Source organism: Sus scrofa, chromosome 6 (genome assembly GCF_000003025.6).
Source record: "Sus scrofa isolate TJ Tabasco breed Duroc chromosome 6, Sscrofa11.1, whole genome shotgun sequence".
Classification (NCBI taxonomy): Eukaryota; Metazoa; Chordata; class Mammalia; order Artiodactyla; family Suidae; genus Sus; species Sus scrofa.
The window spans coordinates 14,314,735-14,334,724 of NC_010448.4; the positions used below are offsets into that span (position 1 = coordinate 14,314,735).

At 38.1% G+C, this 19,990-nt stretch overlaps 1 protein-coding gene across 2 annotated transcripts; it reads right to left on the reverse strand.

Moving 5' to 3' along the window:
- On the reverse strand, positions 11,135 to 19,309 carry CMTR2 (cap methyltransferase 2). 2 transcript variants are annotated; one of them, XM_021093816.1, is made up of 2 exons: positions 19,250 to 19,309; positions 11,135 to 14,716 (listed from the first exon to the last, which is right to left on the reverse strand). In XM_021093816.1, exon 2 carries the CDS (start codon positions 14,695 to 14,697, stop codon positions 12,403 to 12,405), a length of 2,295 nt encoding a protein of 764 aa, XP_020949475.1. In that variant the 5' UTR covers positions 14,698 to 14,716; positions 19,250 to 19,309; the 3' UTR covers positions 11,135 to 12,402. The 2 variants fall into 2 exon arrangements, with proteins under 2 accessions (XP_020949475.1, XP_020949474.1); XM_021093815.1 differs by lacking the exon at positions 19,250 to 19,309 and adding an exon at positions 18,866 to 19,146.

A 19,990-nucleotide genomic window follows, 5' to 3' on the forward strand; every position in this document is an offset into this window, starting at 1 on the left:
AGATGCAGAAACAAAGAATAGATGCTGGGCTAGGGAACTCGGAACAATTTACACTATAAATCCAGCCACATATCAGAATCACCAAACTCACAGTTTCCTGAAAGATATAAAGGCCTGACACACATTCCTAAATTGTCTTTATGGGAAGCAGATCCCCACCAGATGAAAACTGCTGACCATAAGAACAAAAAACCTAGACTGGTTGGAACCAGAAGGCTGATGATGCTAACTCCTAATTACTTCACCACCAACAAATCAGAACAATGTCCAGAAGCTGATTGTGCCCTGCTCTTTGAATCATTGCTGTAAGACTTCTCACTACCCCTCCAGGTCAGGACACACAGTCTTGGGGGCATGAGCCTGCTCTGGCTTCCTTCGCTTGGCAAAACAATGAAGCTCTTCTTCTCTACTTCACGCAAAACTCTGTCTCTGAGATTCAATTTGGTGTCAATCACAGAATTTCAGAATTCTGAGTTTCAACATTATTAATAAAACAAAATGTTTACCAGTTTTAATTTCTGATATGGAAAATATCAACAGATATAACTACCATAAATTAAATCTCTTTGGGATTTCTCAGTAACTTTCTTAAGAGGGTAAAGGGGACTTGAGACCAAAAAGTTTGAGAACCACGGCGCTATAGACATTCTCACTAAGGTCAGGATGATATCAGGTCTGGGCAGAAAATATACAAGATGAAACTGAAACAGAGGCCAGCAAGTAAAGCACAGAAACTATCAAACACTTTCGAATTATGTTTAAAAAAAAGACATATGTATCAATTTGAAGAAGTCTCTCTCATCCACCGGTGCCAAATAATTTGAGCATTGAGTAAGAAAAATAATTGTAATTAAGATACATCAAATATATAATCACCCATAAGTTACTAAAGATAGTTAAAAAAAAAACTACAAAAAAATTTCGTTACCTTTGGAGGTTGCTAAGATAACAACTAAACTGAAAACTGATCAAAGTATTTTTTAAAAATTAACCATTTGTGGAGTTCCCTGGTAGCCTAGTGGTTAAGAACTCTGTGGCTTGGTTTGATCCCTGGTCCAGGAACTTGTGCATGCCACAGGCGTGGCCAAAAAATTTAATTAATTAAATTAAGCAATTGTGGAGTTTTGAGTTGTAGCTCAACAGAAATAAATCCGACTAGTATCCATGAGAATGCAGGTTTGATCCAAGGCCTCATTCAGAGGTTGCCATGAGCTGTGGTGTAGATCACAGATGCAGCTCAGATCCCGCTTTGCTGTGGCTGTGGCGTAGGCTGGCAACTGCAACTCCAACTCCACCCCTAGCCCGGGAACTTCCATATGATGCAGGTGCAGTCCTAAAAAAGCAAAAAATGAAAAAACAAAAAATAAATTTAAAAAAATTAAGCACTTGTAAGACCAGAAACCATAAAATTCTAGAAGAAAACATGCAGAACACTCTTTGACATAAATTGCAGTGTTTTCTTTAGATCTGTCTCCTAAGGCAAAAGAAACAAAAGCAAAAATAAACAAATGGGATCTTATTAAACTTAAGAGCTTTTTCACAGCCAAGGAAACCAAAAACAAGACAAAACAACAAAAAACAACCTACCAAATAGAAAATATTTGCAAAAGCTATGACCAATAAGGGGTTAATATACAAAATATATAAACAACTCATACAACTCAATACCCAAAAAACAAAAAACCTGATTTAAAATGGGCAGAAGACATACAAATGGCCAACAGGCACATGAAAAGATGCTCAACATCACTAACTATCAGAGAAATGCAAATCAAAACCACAGTAGATCTCACCTCACACCTGTCAAAATGGCTATCATCAACAAGAACACACATAGCAAATGCTAGCAAGGCTGTCCAGAAAAAGGGAGCCTATGTACACTGTTGTGAGAATGTAAACTGGTGCAGCCACTATGGGAAAACAGTATGGCAGTTCCTCAAAAAACTAAAAATAGAACTAACATATGATTCAGCAATTCCATTCCTAAAAACATATCCAAAGAGAACAAAAACACTAATTCAAAAACATACATGCACACCAATGTTCAAAGCAGCAGTACTTACAATAGCCAAGATATGGAAGCAACGCAAGTGCCCATCAACAGATTAATGGATAAAGAAAATGCATATATATATATACACACACACAATGGAATACTACTCAGCCATAAAGAAGGATGACATAATGCCATTTGCAGCAACATGGATGGAACTAGAGAATCTCATAGTGAGTGAAATGAGCCAGAAAGACAAAGACAAATACCATATGATATCACTTATAACTGGAATCTAATATCCAGCACAAATGAACATCTCCTCAGGAAAGAAAATCATGGACTTGGAGAAGAGACTTGTGGCTGCCTGATGGGAGGGGGAGGGAGTAGGAGGGATCGGGAGCTTGGGCTTATCAGACACAACTTAGAATAGATTTACAAGGAGATCCTGCTGAGTAGCATTGAGAACTTTGTCTAGATACTCATGTTGCAACAGAAGAAAGGGTGGGGGAAAAACTGTAATTGTAATGTATACATGTAAGGATAACCTGACCCCCTTGCTGTACAGTGGGAAAATAAAATAAATAAATAAATAAATAAATAAAAGAAAGAAAATGCAGCATACATATACAATGGAATACTACCCTGCCACAAAAAAGAATGAAATTTTGGCATTTGTAGCAATGTGGATGGACCCAGAGAATATTATGATAAGTGAAATAATTCAGAGAAAGACAAATACTGTATGTTATCACTTATATGTGGAATCTAAAAATTAAAACCAGTAAATATAATGAAAAAGAAACAGACTGACAGACAGAAGAACTAGTGGGAAGAATGAAGCAGGGAGTAGCAAGAAAGAGGTAGGAGATTAAAAGACTTTATACTACAGACTACTACACTATAAAATAAATAAGCTTAAAGGATATATTGCACTGCACAGGGAACATGGCCAATATTTTATAATAACTATAAATGAAGTAAAGGCTATAAAAATTTTGAAGCACTATGTTGTAAAACTAAAACTAGTATAATATTGTAAATCACTATACCTCAATTAAAAAATTAAATTTTTAAAAGATTAACCATTTTTCCACCTTTTCCTGAACAAAATATTTCAGAAAAAAAGAAATTGTAGATGACTTCAAGAACATATAAAGTCTGGAAAACTGGACAGATGCATGTAAATCTATCAAACTAGAACTCACCCTCAAACCTTGCACAAAAACAAACTCAAAATGGCTTAAAGATTTAAATTTAAGACAAAACAGCATAAACCTCCTAGAAGAGAACACAGCCAAAACATTCTGACATAAACTGTAAAAATGTTTTCTTAAGTCAGTCTCCCAAGGCAATAGAAATAAAAGCAAAAACAAACAAATGAGACCTAATCAAACTTACAAACCCTTGTGCAGCAAAGGAAACCACTAAAAAAAATATGAAATGACAACTTACAGGATGGAAGAAAATACTTGAAATAGTTGCCAACAACACAACAACCGATAAGGGCTTACTCTCCAAAATATACAAACAGCTCTTACAGTTCAACAACAACAAACCCCAAACGACCCAGTCGAAAAGTGGGCAGAAGACCTAGACAGATACTGCTCCAAAGCAGACAGACAGATGGGCAAAAAACATATGAAAACAGGCACAACATCACTAGTCAATAGAAAAACACATATCAAAAGTGCAATGAGGTACCACCTCATACTGGTCAGAATAAACATCATCAAAAAGTCTAGGACTTTCTCTGTTGCTAACAGCCTAGCTACTCAGTGTTGTCTTTGCAATGGCTCTGGTTTGATCCCCAGCCTAGGAACTTCCATGTCACAGGTGTGACCACATGTTTTTTAAAAAGTCTATATATTAGTGGTTATACCAATTTACATTCCCACCAACAGTGTAGGAGGGTACCATTTTCTCCACACCCTCTCAGGCATTTGTTATTTGTTGATTTGTTAATGATGGCCCTTCTGACAGGTGTGAGGTGGTACCTCACAGTAGTTCTGATTTTCATTTCTCTAATAATTAGTGATGTCGAGCATTTTTTTATGTGCTTGTTGGCCATCTCTACATCTTCTTTTCTCGTCTATTCAGGTTGTTTCCCATTTTTCAACTACATTGTTGGGTTTTTTGCTCTTGCATTGTATAAGTTGTTTGTCTATTTTAGAGATTAAGCTCTTGTCAGTAGGTACCTCAGAAAATTAAATATAGAACTACCATATGACCCAGCAATCCCACTCTTGGGCATATATCTGGACAAAACTTTCCTTGAAAAAGATGCATTCACCCGTATGTTCACTGCAGCACTATTCACAATAGCCAAGACATGGAAACAACCTAAATGTCCATTAACAGAAGAATGGATTAAGAAGATGTGGTACAGGAGTTCCCGTCGTGGCGCAGAGGTTAACGAATCCGACTAGGAACCATGAGGTTGCGGGTTCGGTCCCTGCCCTTGCTCAGTGGGTTAACGATCTGGCGTTGCCGTGAGCTGTGGTGTAGGTTGCAGACGCGGCTCGGATCCCGCGTTGCTGTGGCTCTGGCGTAGGCCGGTGGCTACAGCCCCGATTCGACCCCTAGCCTGGGAACCTCCATATGCCGCGGGAGCGGCCCAAGAAATAGCAGCAACAACAACAACAACAACAACAAAAGACAAAAGACAAAAAAAATAAATAAATAAAAATAAATAAATAAATAAAGAAGATGTGGTACATATATACAATGGAATACTACTGAGTCATAAAAAATGAAATAATGCATTTGCAGCAACATGGATAGAACTAGAGACTCTTACACTAAGTGCAGAAAGTCAGAAAGAGAAAGACAAATTCCATATGCTATCACATATCTGGAATCTAATATATGACACAAATGAAACTTTCCACAGAAAAGAAACACATGGACTTGGAGAAGAGACTTATGGTTGCCCAGGGGGAGGGGGAAGGAGTAAGATGGACTGGGGATTTAAGTTAGTAGTTGCCAACCATTGTATTTGGAGTGGAGAAGCACAGGGAACTATATCTAGTCACTTGTGATGGAAAATGATGGAGGATAACGTGAGAAAAAGAGAGAGAGAGAGAGAGAGAGAGAGAGAGTGTGTGTGTGACTGGGTCACTTTGCTGTATAGTAGAAAATTGACAGGATACTGTAAACTAGCTATAACGGAAAAAATAAAATCATTAAAAAATTTAAGAAACAACAAAAATTTTTTTAAAAGTCTGCAAATAACAAATGCTGAAGAGGGTGTGGAGAAAAGGGAATCTTCCTACACTGTTGGTGGGAATGTAAGTTGATGTAGCCACTATGGAAAACAGTATGGGGGGTGGGTCCTTAAAAAATAAAAGTTGCCATATAATCTAGCAAACCCACTCTTAGGCATACATCCAGACAAAACTATAATTCTGAAAGATACATACAATCACCTCAGTGTTCACCTCAGTACTATTCACAATAGCCAAAACATGAAAAGAACCTAAATGTTCATCGACAAATGAAAGGACAAAGAAGATACAGTACATATATAAAATGGAATACTACTCAGCCATAAAAGAGAACAAAATAATGCCATTCACAGTGACGTGGATGCGACTAGAGATTATTATACTATGTGAAGTCAGAAAGACAAATACCATATCACTTATATATGGAATCTGAAATATGGCACAAATGAACCTATCTACAAAACAGAAACAGACCCACAGACATACAGAACAGACTGTAGCTGCCAAGGGGGAAGGGGGAGGGAGTGGAATGGAAGGGGAGTTTCGGGTTAGTAGATGCAAACTATGGCATTTAGAATGCATAAGCAATGAGGTCCTGCTATATAGCATAGGAAATTATATCCAATCTCTTGGGATACACCATGATGGATGGAAGGTAACATAAGAAAGGGAATGGGTCATTTTGCTGCACAGCAGAAATTTGCAGAACATTGTAAATCAACTTTCTCTAATTTTTAAAAAATGTTTTAAAAAACATATAAAGTCCAATTAATACAGATGAAATATTAGAAGAACACTAACAGAGCTAACCCCTAATAGAGCTAAATAGCAATATTCAATAAAAGTTAATGCCATTAAGTTAAAGATAGAAAACTTAGTAGTATGGAAATAAATTTGATATCTGAACCTGATTAACCCTATGTCACTAAGAGGGGGCAACCAGCCCTTGTGCACTTCGTGACAAGATAAAATTGTAGGTACACAACAGCACTTACAAAGTATCCTTGCCAAAGCAATCAATTCTATCTAAATGCCAATTTACAGAAAAGTGCGTGGCATAGAGATACAGATAAAAGATAAAATAACCAGCCAAATTCAGAATGTGAAAGATTATAGGACAATTAAATTGGCATAGAAAAGAAAATGCTAGGAGAGGGACTAGATAGATTGAGAAACTTCAGAGACATATTAAGTAAATGCAATGTGTGAGTCTTATTTAGATCTTTATTTGAATCAACTGTAAAAAGGCATTTTTGAGACAATCTGGAAAATTTAAACAAAGACTAGGTAATGGGTGATATTAATTTTGTTAGGTGTAATAAAGTTCGTATCTGTTAGAGATACTTCATGAATTTGCTTTAAAATACCCCAAGAAAAAAAGTGGAGGATAAAATACGTTCGGCAGAATGTAAATAGTTACAGAATGTATGGGTGAGGGTACACAGAAGGTTGTTAGATAATTTTAATGTGATATATATTTTAAAGTTTTCTATACTAGAAAAGCATAATCAAATAGTATTCTGTAGACACTTACATTGACATGAGGTAACAAAAAAATATATGTCATTGTGCTTTGCCCTTGAGTTTATAATTCTGCCAAGAAAAATGAAAGAATGGAGAAAACAAGAAAGAACAATGTAAGCAATGCTCAAGTGCAATATAATTTTTTTTTGTCTTTTTGGACCGCTGCTGAGGCATATGTAAGTTTCCAGGCTAGGAGTCGAGTCGGAGCTATGGCTGCAGGCCTATGCCACAGTCACAGCAACACCAAGATCCGAGCCTTATCTGCAACCTACACCACAGCTCTCAGCAATGCATAACCCACTGAGCAAGGTCAAGGATCAAACCCGCGTCCTCATGGATACTAGTTGGTTTGTTACCAGAGCCATGACGGGAACTCCTCAAATGGACTATAATCTTTAAAAATTATGAACTACTGTGCTGTATACCTGGAACTTATACAACACTGGATATAAATTATACCTCAATGAAAAACTATATATAAAATACCGTAAATAAAATAAAATGTTCCAGAGAGCAGAAAAATCAATCAATCACAAATTGAATAAATGAAGCAGTAAGTGCAATAAAAATAGCTCCAGGAAGAGATTAACAATACTACAGTTAATGGTTAGTTTTAAGAATGATGTTTATTCTAGCAAAAAAAAAAGAAATTTGTTAAGGTATGTTTGTGGTTTTTTTTAATTTTCTCACCTACTATAAAGACTAATTGTTCAATCCTGGCATTCACTGGAAACAGAATAGAAACTCCAAGTCTAGACAGGAAAAGCACAACTGTCTTTGCCTAGTAAATTAATTTCATGTTGATGTACAATCTTAAGGAGGAAAAAGATGCAGATACACATATAAACAAAACTGTTTTATCCACAAATATACTGTAGACTTTGAAAAAACAAGTCTTTTCAGCATAATATACAGTTTAGAGAAAAAGAACAATCTCTAAAAAATGTGTTCCTTAACTACATCATAACAAATTTAAGCCAAAAATCAACAATGTGGTTGCAATATTAAATAATACCAAATCCCTGTTAACAGGTTAAACTGATGTTCCTGCACTTGGTATAAATGAACATAGAATGATTACACCTAGTTAATCTACTAAGACACTCTGTAAAGGACACAACAACCCAGATTTCAAGAAAATTAAAGAAACAGCAAGAAACAGCCTTAACACTATTAAGGCATAATCTGTAAACAAGCACACAACCTATACACGAAAATAAGCAGATTAGCCTATGTTTTGTTTTGTTTTTTAGGACCGTACCTGTGGCATATGGAAGTTCCCAGGCTAGGGGTCAGACAGAACTATAGTTGCCGGCCACAGCCACAGCCACACCAGATCCCAGAAACATCTGTGATCTATACCACAGCAGATCACACCACCAGATCTTTAACCCACTGAGAGAGCCCAGGGATTGAACCTGAATCCTCATGGATAATAGTCGGGTTCATTACCACTGAGCCACAATGAGAACTCCTAGACTTATATAAAACTTTTAGGTGAGTGAAATTAAATGTTAACCTATGCGCAGTGACAGAGAGTTCCTAAACAGTTTTACTAATAAAGAACAGCTGGCATTTTCCATATCTGTGGCCATAAAGTAGCTTCACTTCTTTCCAAAACATCCCAGTATAAACTTATACTTACCCAAAAATAAGTTACCTTCATTTTCTGTATTAGCCAAAACTAAGAAAAAAACAACTAACAGAATGGGGGGAGAGGGGGAAATCCTCCTTCCTGAAAAATGTTATATAAACTTTCATATAACCAAAGAATGTACTGACTGGAAGGGCAAAATAATAACTAACAACTTATTACAAATTTATTGAAGAATATTGCTTTTTAATTACATGACCTAAAACATACAAACAGGGCTTAATACATGTACTATCAAGCATTTAGTTTTTGCTACTTGGCCATTAGGCCAACCCAGAAAAACATTTACCGTTCAAATAGAAATTTATTAGGGAAATGGAAATTTTATACTTATTCTACTACGACCAGCTATAAATGAGTTTTAACTTAAAAAAAAAAAAAGGGTGGGGAGACCTATTATCAAATAATTGAGTCTATCTTTTCAACAGTAACTATGTTATAAACAAATTTTCAGCCAAGTCTTGCATATCTGTATCATCTAAGTATAATAATAATTTTTCATCATTTAAAAAAGGGATTAACCTATATTAAATCTAAGTTCTGTTCAAATTGTATCACAATTACAAAAGATATTTAAATAAGGCTCAACTGTACCAATGTAATCAATAAATATTTTTATTTTTCAGAACATAAAAATTAACAGAAAACATTTTATGCTTTGGTTAAAATATTTATAAGCATGTACTGGTCTTATAAAAAATGTTCACCATTTACCGCTTAAAACAATTTAAAATACTGAAGCAAAACTGAAAATCTTTTTCTCTTTTTCAGCTTGGAAAGTAAAAATACACTAAACGAAATATTTTGCCCTTTTTTAAAAATCAAGGAAAAGTATTAAGTGTTTAAACACGGAAAGTAAGATTTTATTGGGTTTATAAATCAACATTTTCATTTCTAAAAGTGTGAGGTATTAACTGATTCCATATATTCACACCATAGTATAATAACTAATGTTAAACTATTCAATTAATGATCTCATCTGGAAATAAAGGATAAGGTTTAGTTCTCAAAACCTGGTTAACAAACGTACCAAGAAACATGTTTTTTCCAACTCTCCTAATATCTTGCTTCTTTCATTCCACTCCAAGATCTTCAGAGTAGAAAAAAACTTTTTTTAACACAAATTTTTTGTTGTTGTTGTCTTTTTAGGGCCGCACCCTCAGCACATGGAGGTTCCCAGTCTAGGGGTCAAATGGGAGCTGTAGCCGCTGGCCTACACCACAGCCACAGCAACACCATCTATGACCTACACCACAGATCATGGCAACACCGGATCCTTAACCCACTGAGCAGGGCCAGGGATGAAACCTGCATCCTCACAGATGCTAGTCAGATTTGTTTCCACGAAACCACGACGGGAACTCCCAACAGAAATCTTTTTAAACAAAATAACTACCATAAAGATGGAGAAAGTCCACGAAATTGGATTTTAAATTTATTTCAGAAAAGGTATTTTCAACACATTATTTATGCAACATTAAGATAACATACAAAAGCCCTCATTACAATATAAAACTATGGAGCTCCCCGTGACACAGTGGGTTAAGAACCCAGGTGCAGCAGATCAGGTGGCTGCAGAAGCACAGGTTCAATCCCCAGCCTGGGACAGTGGGTTAAAGGATCCTGCATTGCTGCAGCTGCAGTGTAGGGAACTTTCATATGCCACAGGTGTAGCCAAAAAAAAAAAAAACAAATAAACAGACTTTTTCCTTAGGGAGAACAAAAATTAATATTGAAACTAAAAGTATAAAACTTCTTTCTCTAAGTTCATTAGGAAACACATCTGTGATGTTTAAGTTTTCTAGCTGTTAAAAATTCTTGTCAAAGAGCATCACAATTAAGTTAAAAATCATAAGACCTACCAAAAAAAGTTTTTTAAAGAGCAGTAACTACCTTGATAAACTATACAAACTATCTCTCACCTCACTGTCCTTCTCTACTTTATTCATTTTTGGGACAGCTCTTTTCTTCCCCTTTTTCTCAAAGAGAAATTCCTATAAATTACTGGTACCTATCAGGTATCCAGTTCAATTTGAACCTTCAAGCTGTTCTCATATTTCAAGCAAATATAAATCCAATAAACTAGATAAACAGCAAATGATCTCAAACAGCGGATTAAAAATCAAAACACATTCTAGTATACACCAGCGTGTTATATATTCCAACACAGGTTAATGTTCTCTTCTAAGCACTCAATACTTATTTGAGGGGCCTAAAGTAAAATTTTAATACCAGAACCTGGACCTAGGCTTTCAGCTTTATTATAGTCAACTGGTTTTTAAAAAGAATAAACTAAGTGATTACATTGGACTAAAGCAAACAAAGCATAAAGACTATTAAGTGCAAAATGGTTTCCCAAGAGTGGTTTTTAATTCTCTCTTGGTAACCAATTTTCTATCAGATTTCTATCACTATATAACTGTAACATCTTCCATAAAATCACCAGTAGGAAATCACATTTCTTTCAGAAGTCTACCTGCAGGACTCAAACCCTCCCAGGCAAGAACTAAATCTACCCCCTTCCTCCCTCTCTTAAGTATTCAATTTCTTTCCCGAAGTAAAGCTTCCATAAATATTACAACACTAAGGACTAGATTTTTAATGAATACAAATCAGAGGAAATGAAGGAACATTAACGCCCATTCAAACCCTCCTTTAAAAAAAAAAAAAAAGTGTTTCTAAGCTATATTTTTAACTTACCCCATGATTCTCTTTTAAAAAAATGAACACAAAATCTTTCTGCTAATGACTTTATTCATGACTCTATAATGGAACTTAAAATAGCAAAGAACATGAAAAAAATCAGATTAATATTTATCAACCGAATACATCAAAGAATGTCTTTTTCATAAAACTAACAAAAATGTCTAAAACGTACATGTGAAAATACAAATATTTTCCACTTTAATTTCAAAGTAATGAAGACCTGCTTAATACAATCAGCCAGAATAGCCCACTTATACTGGCAAATACATATAATTCAAAAGAAATCAAACATAACTGATAAAATAACCCTCTCCCGGTTAATCTTTTGGTAAAGTGCTACTTTCATCCTGAAAAAAAGAGTACTATTAGTAAAGACTAAAAATTTCTAAATGTTATACCATCATTCGGAAAGTGTTAAATTTTTTCTTCAATATTCACTATATTCATCACATTCATATGTCCCCAATACGAATAAGCCATAAATACTGAATGACCATAAACACTATTTTGTAATTTGAAAAAATCTTTTCATTCTCAGTTGTTTCCCAGAAGTTCAAAATTACGACAGTTGCTAAATGAAGAACTTTCATGATAGAGGAGTGTTTAAGACACAATAATTTCTCATTGTTTTAAACATGATCTTTGGTTTGAAGCTGTCCTGATATCCTTTCTGGTTTGATGGCTGTGGTTGTAAAATATTTACAGAACACCACGGTAGCTTCATTTGAACCACAGGAGTAAATTGGATCAATGACCTAAAGGCAATGAGTGGCACATATCAGGATGTCTGGCAAGATGAGTTCCTCAAATCCACATTAAGGGAAAACAGTGTTGCTGAAGAGTGGCTCATCTACTTTCATCAGCAATCTCCATCAATTCATTAACGGTATTAGCCACTGAGAAAAAAATCAGTTGGAAAAAAATCTAATTTCAACGAAGGCACACAGGTGCAATTCTTAAGCAGATAAGTAAGACCAACTAAACTGCATACGCAGACATGGGTGTGTTCACCCCACGCACATACACAACTCTTAAGTTTGAGGCTGAATATCATCACTGCACAGAATCTACCACATGGAAAACTCGCTGCCGTGAGTGTGTGTGTGCTAGAGGTCAGAACTAGCTGACGGCTTTTCAGAACTAGCTGACGGCTTTCCAGAAATAATGAGACTTTAAATGATGCAAAAGTTGGCCTTTCCTCAAAATAAACGCTTTTAAATTAGTAGCATAAGGTTGCAATAACAATGGCAACTGTAAGAAGCCATAAAGTTTAAATCTCAGAAAGGATGAGTTCAATTTCACAACTGAAGGCTGCTGATTTCTTCTCTCTCTCCTTGAATAATCAAATGCAAATGCCTTTTAGCAATGGCAGCATTCAAATCCCACAAAAAATCCAGTAGTGAGCCCTTCAGGAGCACCTCCATTGGCACAAACTGTAAAACCTGCTGGGGTGTGTCAGAGTTAACCGAAGCACCCAACAACTCATTCACATGCTGCAGATATTGGAAAACTGGATTTGGAAGGTCCTGATAACCAACACAAAGCAGGACTGCACAAGTGTTCAGGGGCTCAGAGGATACAGGACAAGAAAACGTGATGAATCTAAAACAGCTGTGGAGTACAAAGATCAAACCAGCCATAAATCTTGTAAAACAAGAAAGTATAGGCAAAATCATAACATCTCCCACACGAAGCTGCTGCAATGAATGTAGAAGGCAGTCCAAAAATAACTGCTGGTATGCTGGGTCTCCATCATGAAGCAATGAACAGCTACAAGTCATGAGTTCAGCTGATTCCAGGAGATGAACTTCCAATGGCATACGCATTTTGATATCATGGAACGTTGGAAAACCCACAAGCAGGCACTTTATGTGGTTGCTAGGTTCTACATCCTGTTCATCCTGAAGGCACTTGGTAAGGCTAAACAACTCAGAAAATATCAATTCTTCAGAAAAAACGTGACAAGAACAATACTGCTGTTTTGGTTTAAGTTTGGAATCCAAATTCAAGGCTCCTCCTAATGACTTTTCAACTGCTTCATTAAGAGCCTTTAAAATTTCACCATCACAGAAAGGGGAACACTTTACCTTTGGCAGTTTCTTTCCCTGTAAAATCTGCCATAAATGACACTCGAGATTGGAAGCTGTCCCTTCTAAAACAGAACTCTGCCCAGGATGATATTCAACATGTTCTTCAGCCCAACTATTAAAGTACCCTTTGGCCACCTTATCTTTCCATGAAAGGGTTTCCAGCATTTTCCTTTCATTATACGTTTTAAAATACCTGTTCCTCTGCCCAAACCATTTTGTATTTGTACTACAACCAATATTAGATTTTTTTACTAGCCAATTATTTCTAGAAAGAGGCTTCAACTGAAACTTTTGCATGAAATACTGAACAGCATAATCCCTTAAACTATTCAGCTTTGCTTGTTCCCCTTTTCCCATGCACTCAAACAGACGAATGTTCTCAGAAATGGTCTCCAGCTGGTATTTATGAAAGAACACACAACATTCTTCATGTCTTTTAAGAAAAGATTCGGGAATCAGGTGATGGGGAAAGAGAGCTTTCCTGGTCATTTCAGACCCAAAATTGAGCACCATCTTAGACAACAGAGGATCGACTGCCTCTCTTCCCTTATAGCAGAGACATACTACATAGACTTCTGAGTTTCCTGCCTTGCTAGTAGCAGGTTTGAAAACATGGACTTGGTCAAAAGAACAGTTTAGCAGGTACATCAGGTTTATGGAACAATGTTCAAACAAAGTAAACATCTTCAGAACAAAAGAGCCGCCATTTCCAAGAGTCATCAGGGCAGTGACAACTTCACAGTAATGCAAAGAAGAGACTAAAGCTTCTTGTTCACCTGGGTTTCCTTGGCAATCAAAACTTCCATCTGCAGTGATCAAGTGAACAGTAGCCATGCTGCTTATGAAATTCTGAAGTCCAGTCAGATATTTCACGGTCATGATATCACCGGTGTTATCTGGACCAAAGTACCAGCAATGCAAGGTATTTGCAATAAGTCGGTCATCCATAATCATCATAAGATTGTCATTTGCTTCATGGTATGGATTCAGAGTATTAGCTACCCAATTCCACTCACAAGGGAATCGATGGGATTTTAAGTAGTGATTGAGACTAGCTATAAAAGCTCCAGGAGCTTCACAAAGGTGGAGAGAATTCAGTTTTCCATTCTGAAAAGCTTCCTGAGGAACAAGTGGAAAGCTGCACAAAATTTCATGAAACTTACACCACGCTTGAGTACAAAGTTCAGCATTCACAGATTTCCTCACATGAGAAATTATTTTCCCAGCTTTATTAGTGAAAGCCGTGTGCTCGTGCCACTCATCCAGTTTCTTATCACTAAGCAAGTTTTTTACTTCATTTAGGGAGTTCTTCAAATCAAGAAATGCATTAAATTCCATGTGGTCACAGGTGAAAAGCTCACTGGGATCTGGTAACTGCCACTCATTATTAGGTGACTTACCATAAGAAAAGTTCTTGGCAAAAAGTTCAAAAATGTCAGCAAGAATATCTGGGCTGAATGTCTCAGGACTTGAACCCAGTGGTGGCTTTCTGCACTTATTCATTTTCAAATTAAATTAAAATCTAGAAAAAGAAAACACACAATTAAATGACTCAAATTTATTAGTGAGTGAAATCTCATCCACAGCAAGTGGGATCACACTCATGACAAACCACATAAAATGGGAAATAAATGTCAGCACCATTCATTACATAATGAGGCAATCTGTCATAAAGAAAGAGTAAAGGTTTTGATATCCAACAGGCCAAGGCTCAAACTCCAGCACTGCCACTTACAGTTTGGTAAGTGCCCTGAGCAAATAACATTACATCTCAGTTTCTTAAAAATTGAGGTATCACTTTTTTAGGTGAGGGTAAAACATGCTAGCATATAAAAAGCATATACCAAAAAATATCCATCAGCGAATGGCAGCTTTTAATACCAAAGCAAACCATCTAGCTCCTCCCCAAAGTTCTCCTCTAACCATGGCTGAGATACTACCCACAGGGCCTCAAACATTTGCTCAAACTAAGTTTCATCCCTGAATGACCTCTGATCAAGTTCTAACAAATAATTTTTAGCTTTTTTTTTAAGCTCCTTCTAAATCTCACTTCTTTCCAGAAGAGGTTGCTGCACCTAAACCCAGCACTAGTCCTGCTACCAGACTTCTCTGCCACCACCCACTTACTCACCTACCAAATATGTTCTCTGTCCACATCACAATCTCTTGCTAAGTCAGGCACTTTGGTGGTACCAATACCTGTACAGGCCACCAACTGACACTCGTCACCATACTGCTTGTTAACTGTGATATAACAGACGGGTTAGTCTCCTGCCAGTGCTGAAACTGACCTATAGTTCATGCAGGCATGTCTCTAAAATACAGATTCCTGTCTCACCTCGTTGGTCAGACAGCTCCATGCTGACAGTCTGACAGTATTATTATTTTTTCTTGCCACAAAAACTTAATACACTTCAATAGAGTAATTTTTTTTTTTTTTTTGGTCTTTTCTAGGGCCGCACCCGAGGCATATGGAGGTTCCCAGGCCAGGGGTCTAATTCGAGCTGTAGCCACTGGCCCACGCCAGAGCCACAGTAACACGGGATCCGAGCCACATCTGCAACCTATACCACAGCTCATGGCGATGCCGGATCCTTAACCCACTGACCGAGGCCAGGGATCAAACCCGAAACCTCATGGTTCCTAGTCAGATTCGTTAACCACTGAGCCACAACGGGAACTCCTAGAACAACTTTTTTTTTAATTTTAGGGCCGCACCCACAGCATACTGAAGTTCCCAGGCCAGGCACTGAATCCTAGCCACATCTGCAAACTACACCACAGCTGTGGCAACATCAGATCCTTTAATGCGCTGCACCAGGGATCAAACCGCACCACCGCAGCAACTCGAGCTGCTACAGTCAGATTCTTAACCCACTGCACCAAAGCAGGAACTCTGAGAGAATAATTTTAAACTGAACAAATACCCTTACTGACTATACCTATTACAAATAGTCACCCTACAATCTGTGTTCTAACACTGCCTAAGAAACCAAAAACATCTGTCCACTGGAAAAAGAAAGGGGTATAAAAAATGTAAGGCTTAAAGGCAGAGTGTTCGAAAATCTAAATTCCAGCAGATAAGCAATGAGTACTACATGGCACTTGTTAACACAGTGGTAATCAAGAGGTGCTTTATGGGATCTACTTAGCATATTCAATACATTCTATACCGGTCTGATGATTAAGAGTGGAGTTAAGGGTGAGATAGCACTACAAAAAATACAGTAACAGCCAGAAGAATATATTCTATTAGCATTTTTGTACTGTTCTTTTTTTTCCACAGTTTAATATATTTAATATATTTGATGGTATTAAATAATTAGTTATTACCCTATATCTATTTTATTCTGTACTGTTCTCTTAACACACTTTTTTATACTTTTATATTTTGTTTAAATTGTTTATAAGTCTTCTCGCTTCTTAAAATATCTCCCTAATCATTTCTGTTTAACACAATATATTTACATACTGCATGAAAATTGTGGATAAGAGTCACAATTACCTATTAACATCTTTTTCTTATCTTAAATCTATTTTTTTACTGGTAGAAGCTATATTTAGACAAGTTTCTGAAAGAAATTTCTGAAAGAAGAGGCCAAAAGGAGGCATTTTCACACTCACTAAAACTGTAAATAAATGCAAATTAAAGTTTCTTACAAAAAATTATTCTATCCTAATTCACACTGTGCTCACTGGAAACTACAAACACTTTTACAAACATCTCAACTATTCCCTATTTTTGAAAAAGTCTGATTTGAGTAATTAAACTCACATACTAATTAATGGCTGGAGGTAAGCTCTGAAATCTTACCTAATAGGCAATTACTTTCACAGGAAAACAACTAGTGATTCAAACACCCCCTTGTTCATGACTATACCTGTGGCGCATGGACCAAAATCATATATATTTGCATATAAATTATATATTGAATGATGTTCAGATCGGTAATCCACAACTTATCTAAATATTGTTTCCTACTATCAAATTTCCAGAATCCAACCACTTCTCACCCACCTCCAGCTACAAGCCTCCTGACTGTCCACACTGTCAACTCTCTCCTAGATTACTATCATAGCCTTCTCACTGGTCTCTTTGCTATCCTTACTTTATACATTCTATTCTGAACACACTGACCAGAGTAACCTTGTAAAATCTAGAGTGTATTGCTGCTCTGCTCAAAATTGTGCTGCAACCTGTGTGTTCCCCATTTCATTCAAACTGCCCAAGTCTTTATTTAGAGTAACCTCCAAGGCCCTAGAAGAGGTATGCCCTCCAGCCCCGCCCTATCTCTCACCCAATTTTCTTTTTTTTTTTTTTTTTTTTTTTTTTTTTAGTCTTTTGTCTTTTTGTCGTTGTTGTTGTTGTTGCTATTTCTTGGGCCGCTCCACGGCATATGGAGGTTCCCAGGCTAGGGGTCTAATCGGAGCTGTAGCCACCGGCCTACGCCAGAGCCACAGCAACGCGGGATCCGAGCCGCGTCTGCGACCTACACCACAGTTCACGGCAACGCCGGATCGTTAACCCACTGAGCAAGGGCAGGGACCGAACCCGCAACCTCATGGTTCCTAGTTGGATTCGTTAACCACTGCGCCACGACGGGAACTCCTCACCCAATTTTCTAATACTACCCCTCTGATACTCACTGTGTTCCAGCTACACAGGTTTTCCTGCTGTTCCCTGAAGTCCCTAGGCACACTGCTACTGGAAAATCTTTGCATAGGTCATAGGGCCCTCTGCCTGGAATGCTCTTCCCTCATTTCTTCATCTCCCTCACGTATTTACACAAAAGTCATTTTCTCTGTGAAATCTGCCCTGACATCCGAATTTAAACCAGCACCTTGCATTACCAATAGTAAAAGTGAGCACCTAGCTTTATTTTTTTTTTCCTTTTTTCTGTGGCCCTCTCTTCCTTCTAATATGTAATTTACTTATTTATGTTTACTGTTTATTACTTGTCTTCCCAAAACTACAATCTAAGCTCCAGAGGGCAGGGATCCTTGTTTTGTTTACCCATTTATCATCCCAAGAGGCTAGAACAGTGCTTATTACAAACAATAAGTATCTCTCCAACAACTGGCACAAAAGGCGCTCCACTGATTAGGTTGTGAATGTTTAAGTCATAATAATACACTTCAACTTGACTCTACCACCTCGAGGTACAACAACAAAAAAGCTTGTGCTTTAGGGGATATAAGGGAAAAGTTTCCAGTGTGTTTCTTTGTCCCTTTCATTAAGGAATCCATAGAGCTTTGTGGCATCATAATTCTGCAACGAGGGTATTGCCATTCTTCTTGTGCAGAGTCGAGTAGGAAATCATGTAACCCCCGCCTAAAGCTACACGGGAATAAGTGCAAAATTCACCAGCCTAACACAAAACCGCCAAGATCTCAACAGTTGTCACCGCTTCAATTAACACATACAAAGGAGTTTTAGAAGTGTTTCCACCAACTCCTGCTCCCAGCAACGGTGAAAATAATGCCGAGTGGGTAACCAGCGCATTACTCTGGGCCAGGGGCACCCAAGACCTCGTTTCTTCTGGTGGAAGTGAGTCCCAAGCTCCACTCTAGCGGCCCGCTCCCTGACCCGGAGAAACTTCAGTCCCAGTCCCTGCCTCTCCCGCCCGAAAAGTTGAAGGAGGTAAGGGCTCCGAACCCGGGCCAGGATTACCTTCGCTCACGCCCACCTCAGCCCCCAGGGTCTAGGGCGGCTGCGCTTCACTCACTCTCCTCACTGGAGGAGGGCATTCTCCCCTAAGACTCCCAGGGAAGATTTCCGGGAGCGACGCCCCTTCAGGTCTTCGGCGCCCCACCCCCGCAACAGTGACGGGAAGTGGCGCGCTCAGAGGACCGGAAGGAGGGCTGGAAAGATGCAGGGCACCGCCCTCAGGACGGCCAGAGCGGAAGCATTCCCCACGGCCGCGCCGCCGCCGAACGCCGGCCGACTGCAGCCCGGAGAGCCCCGACACACGTACTGCGCGTGCGCCTCGAGGCAGGCTGGCGTCACGCGTCAACGTTACGCACGCCGGCTACTCGCGCAGCGCGGAAACCTCACCTCTGCAAGTTTCGCTTTTCAGCCTCCCGCCCTAAGGGCTGTATGGCACCTGCGCGCGCTGAAGAGGCGTCCTTTGGCCCCGCCCCTTTGTGGGTGGAGGCGTAGGGTGGGGCGGGGCCAATCGTTCTCGGATAAGATGGCCACGCCTACCAGGGCCCTTGCTGTCCGAGGCTTTCAATCGCTCTCCGGTCGAAGATAAAGCAAGCGCTCAAAGAACAATTTGAAATTAAAAAGCCAGACTAGGGAAATTTTGAGATAACACTCTGTTATAACATATATATGTTTATAAACCAGTAGGAAAAGAAACCCTCTGAAGAAAAATGGGAGAAGGTTTGCATAGGCCATCTAAAAGTAAAATTGCAAACAGGGATATGGTACAAAGTTTAAAAAAAAAAAAAAAAGAATTGGAAATGAAAACAATCAGTTTTCATTTAGCACAGATTTTTAAAAGCTCCATAATGGCCACTGTTGATGAATCTATGGAGAAACAGGTTTACATCCTGTGGGTAAGAGTAAAATTTGCCTTGCAGATGGCATACCTCAAAATGGCCTTGCACATTAATCCGGCAGTTACCACTCCTAGCAGTTTATCTTTAGGAAACAAACAGCTGGCTCACTTTAGACAAAATGTGTCATAACAAGAACAAAAAATAGAAGATAATTTCCTCTAAATGCCTGCTTTAAGAGAATTAAATTATGGTACATCCATATAACAAAATACCATGCAACCGTTAGTAGGCT

Bases quoted from the DNA above. Each gene is read 5' to 3' on its own strand.
- CMTR2 (XM_021093816.1), bottom strand. From the start codon at position 14,697: ATGAATAAGTGCAGAAAGCCACCACTGGGTTCAAGTCCTGAGACATTC.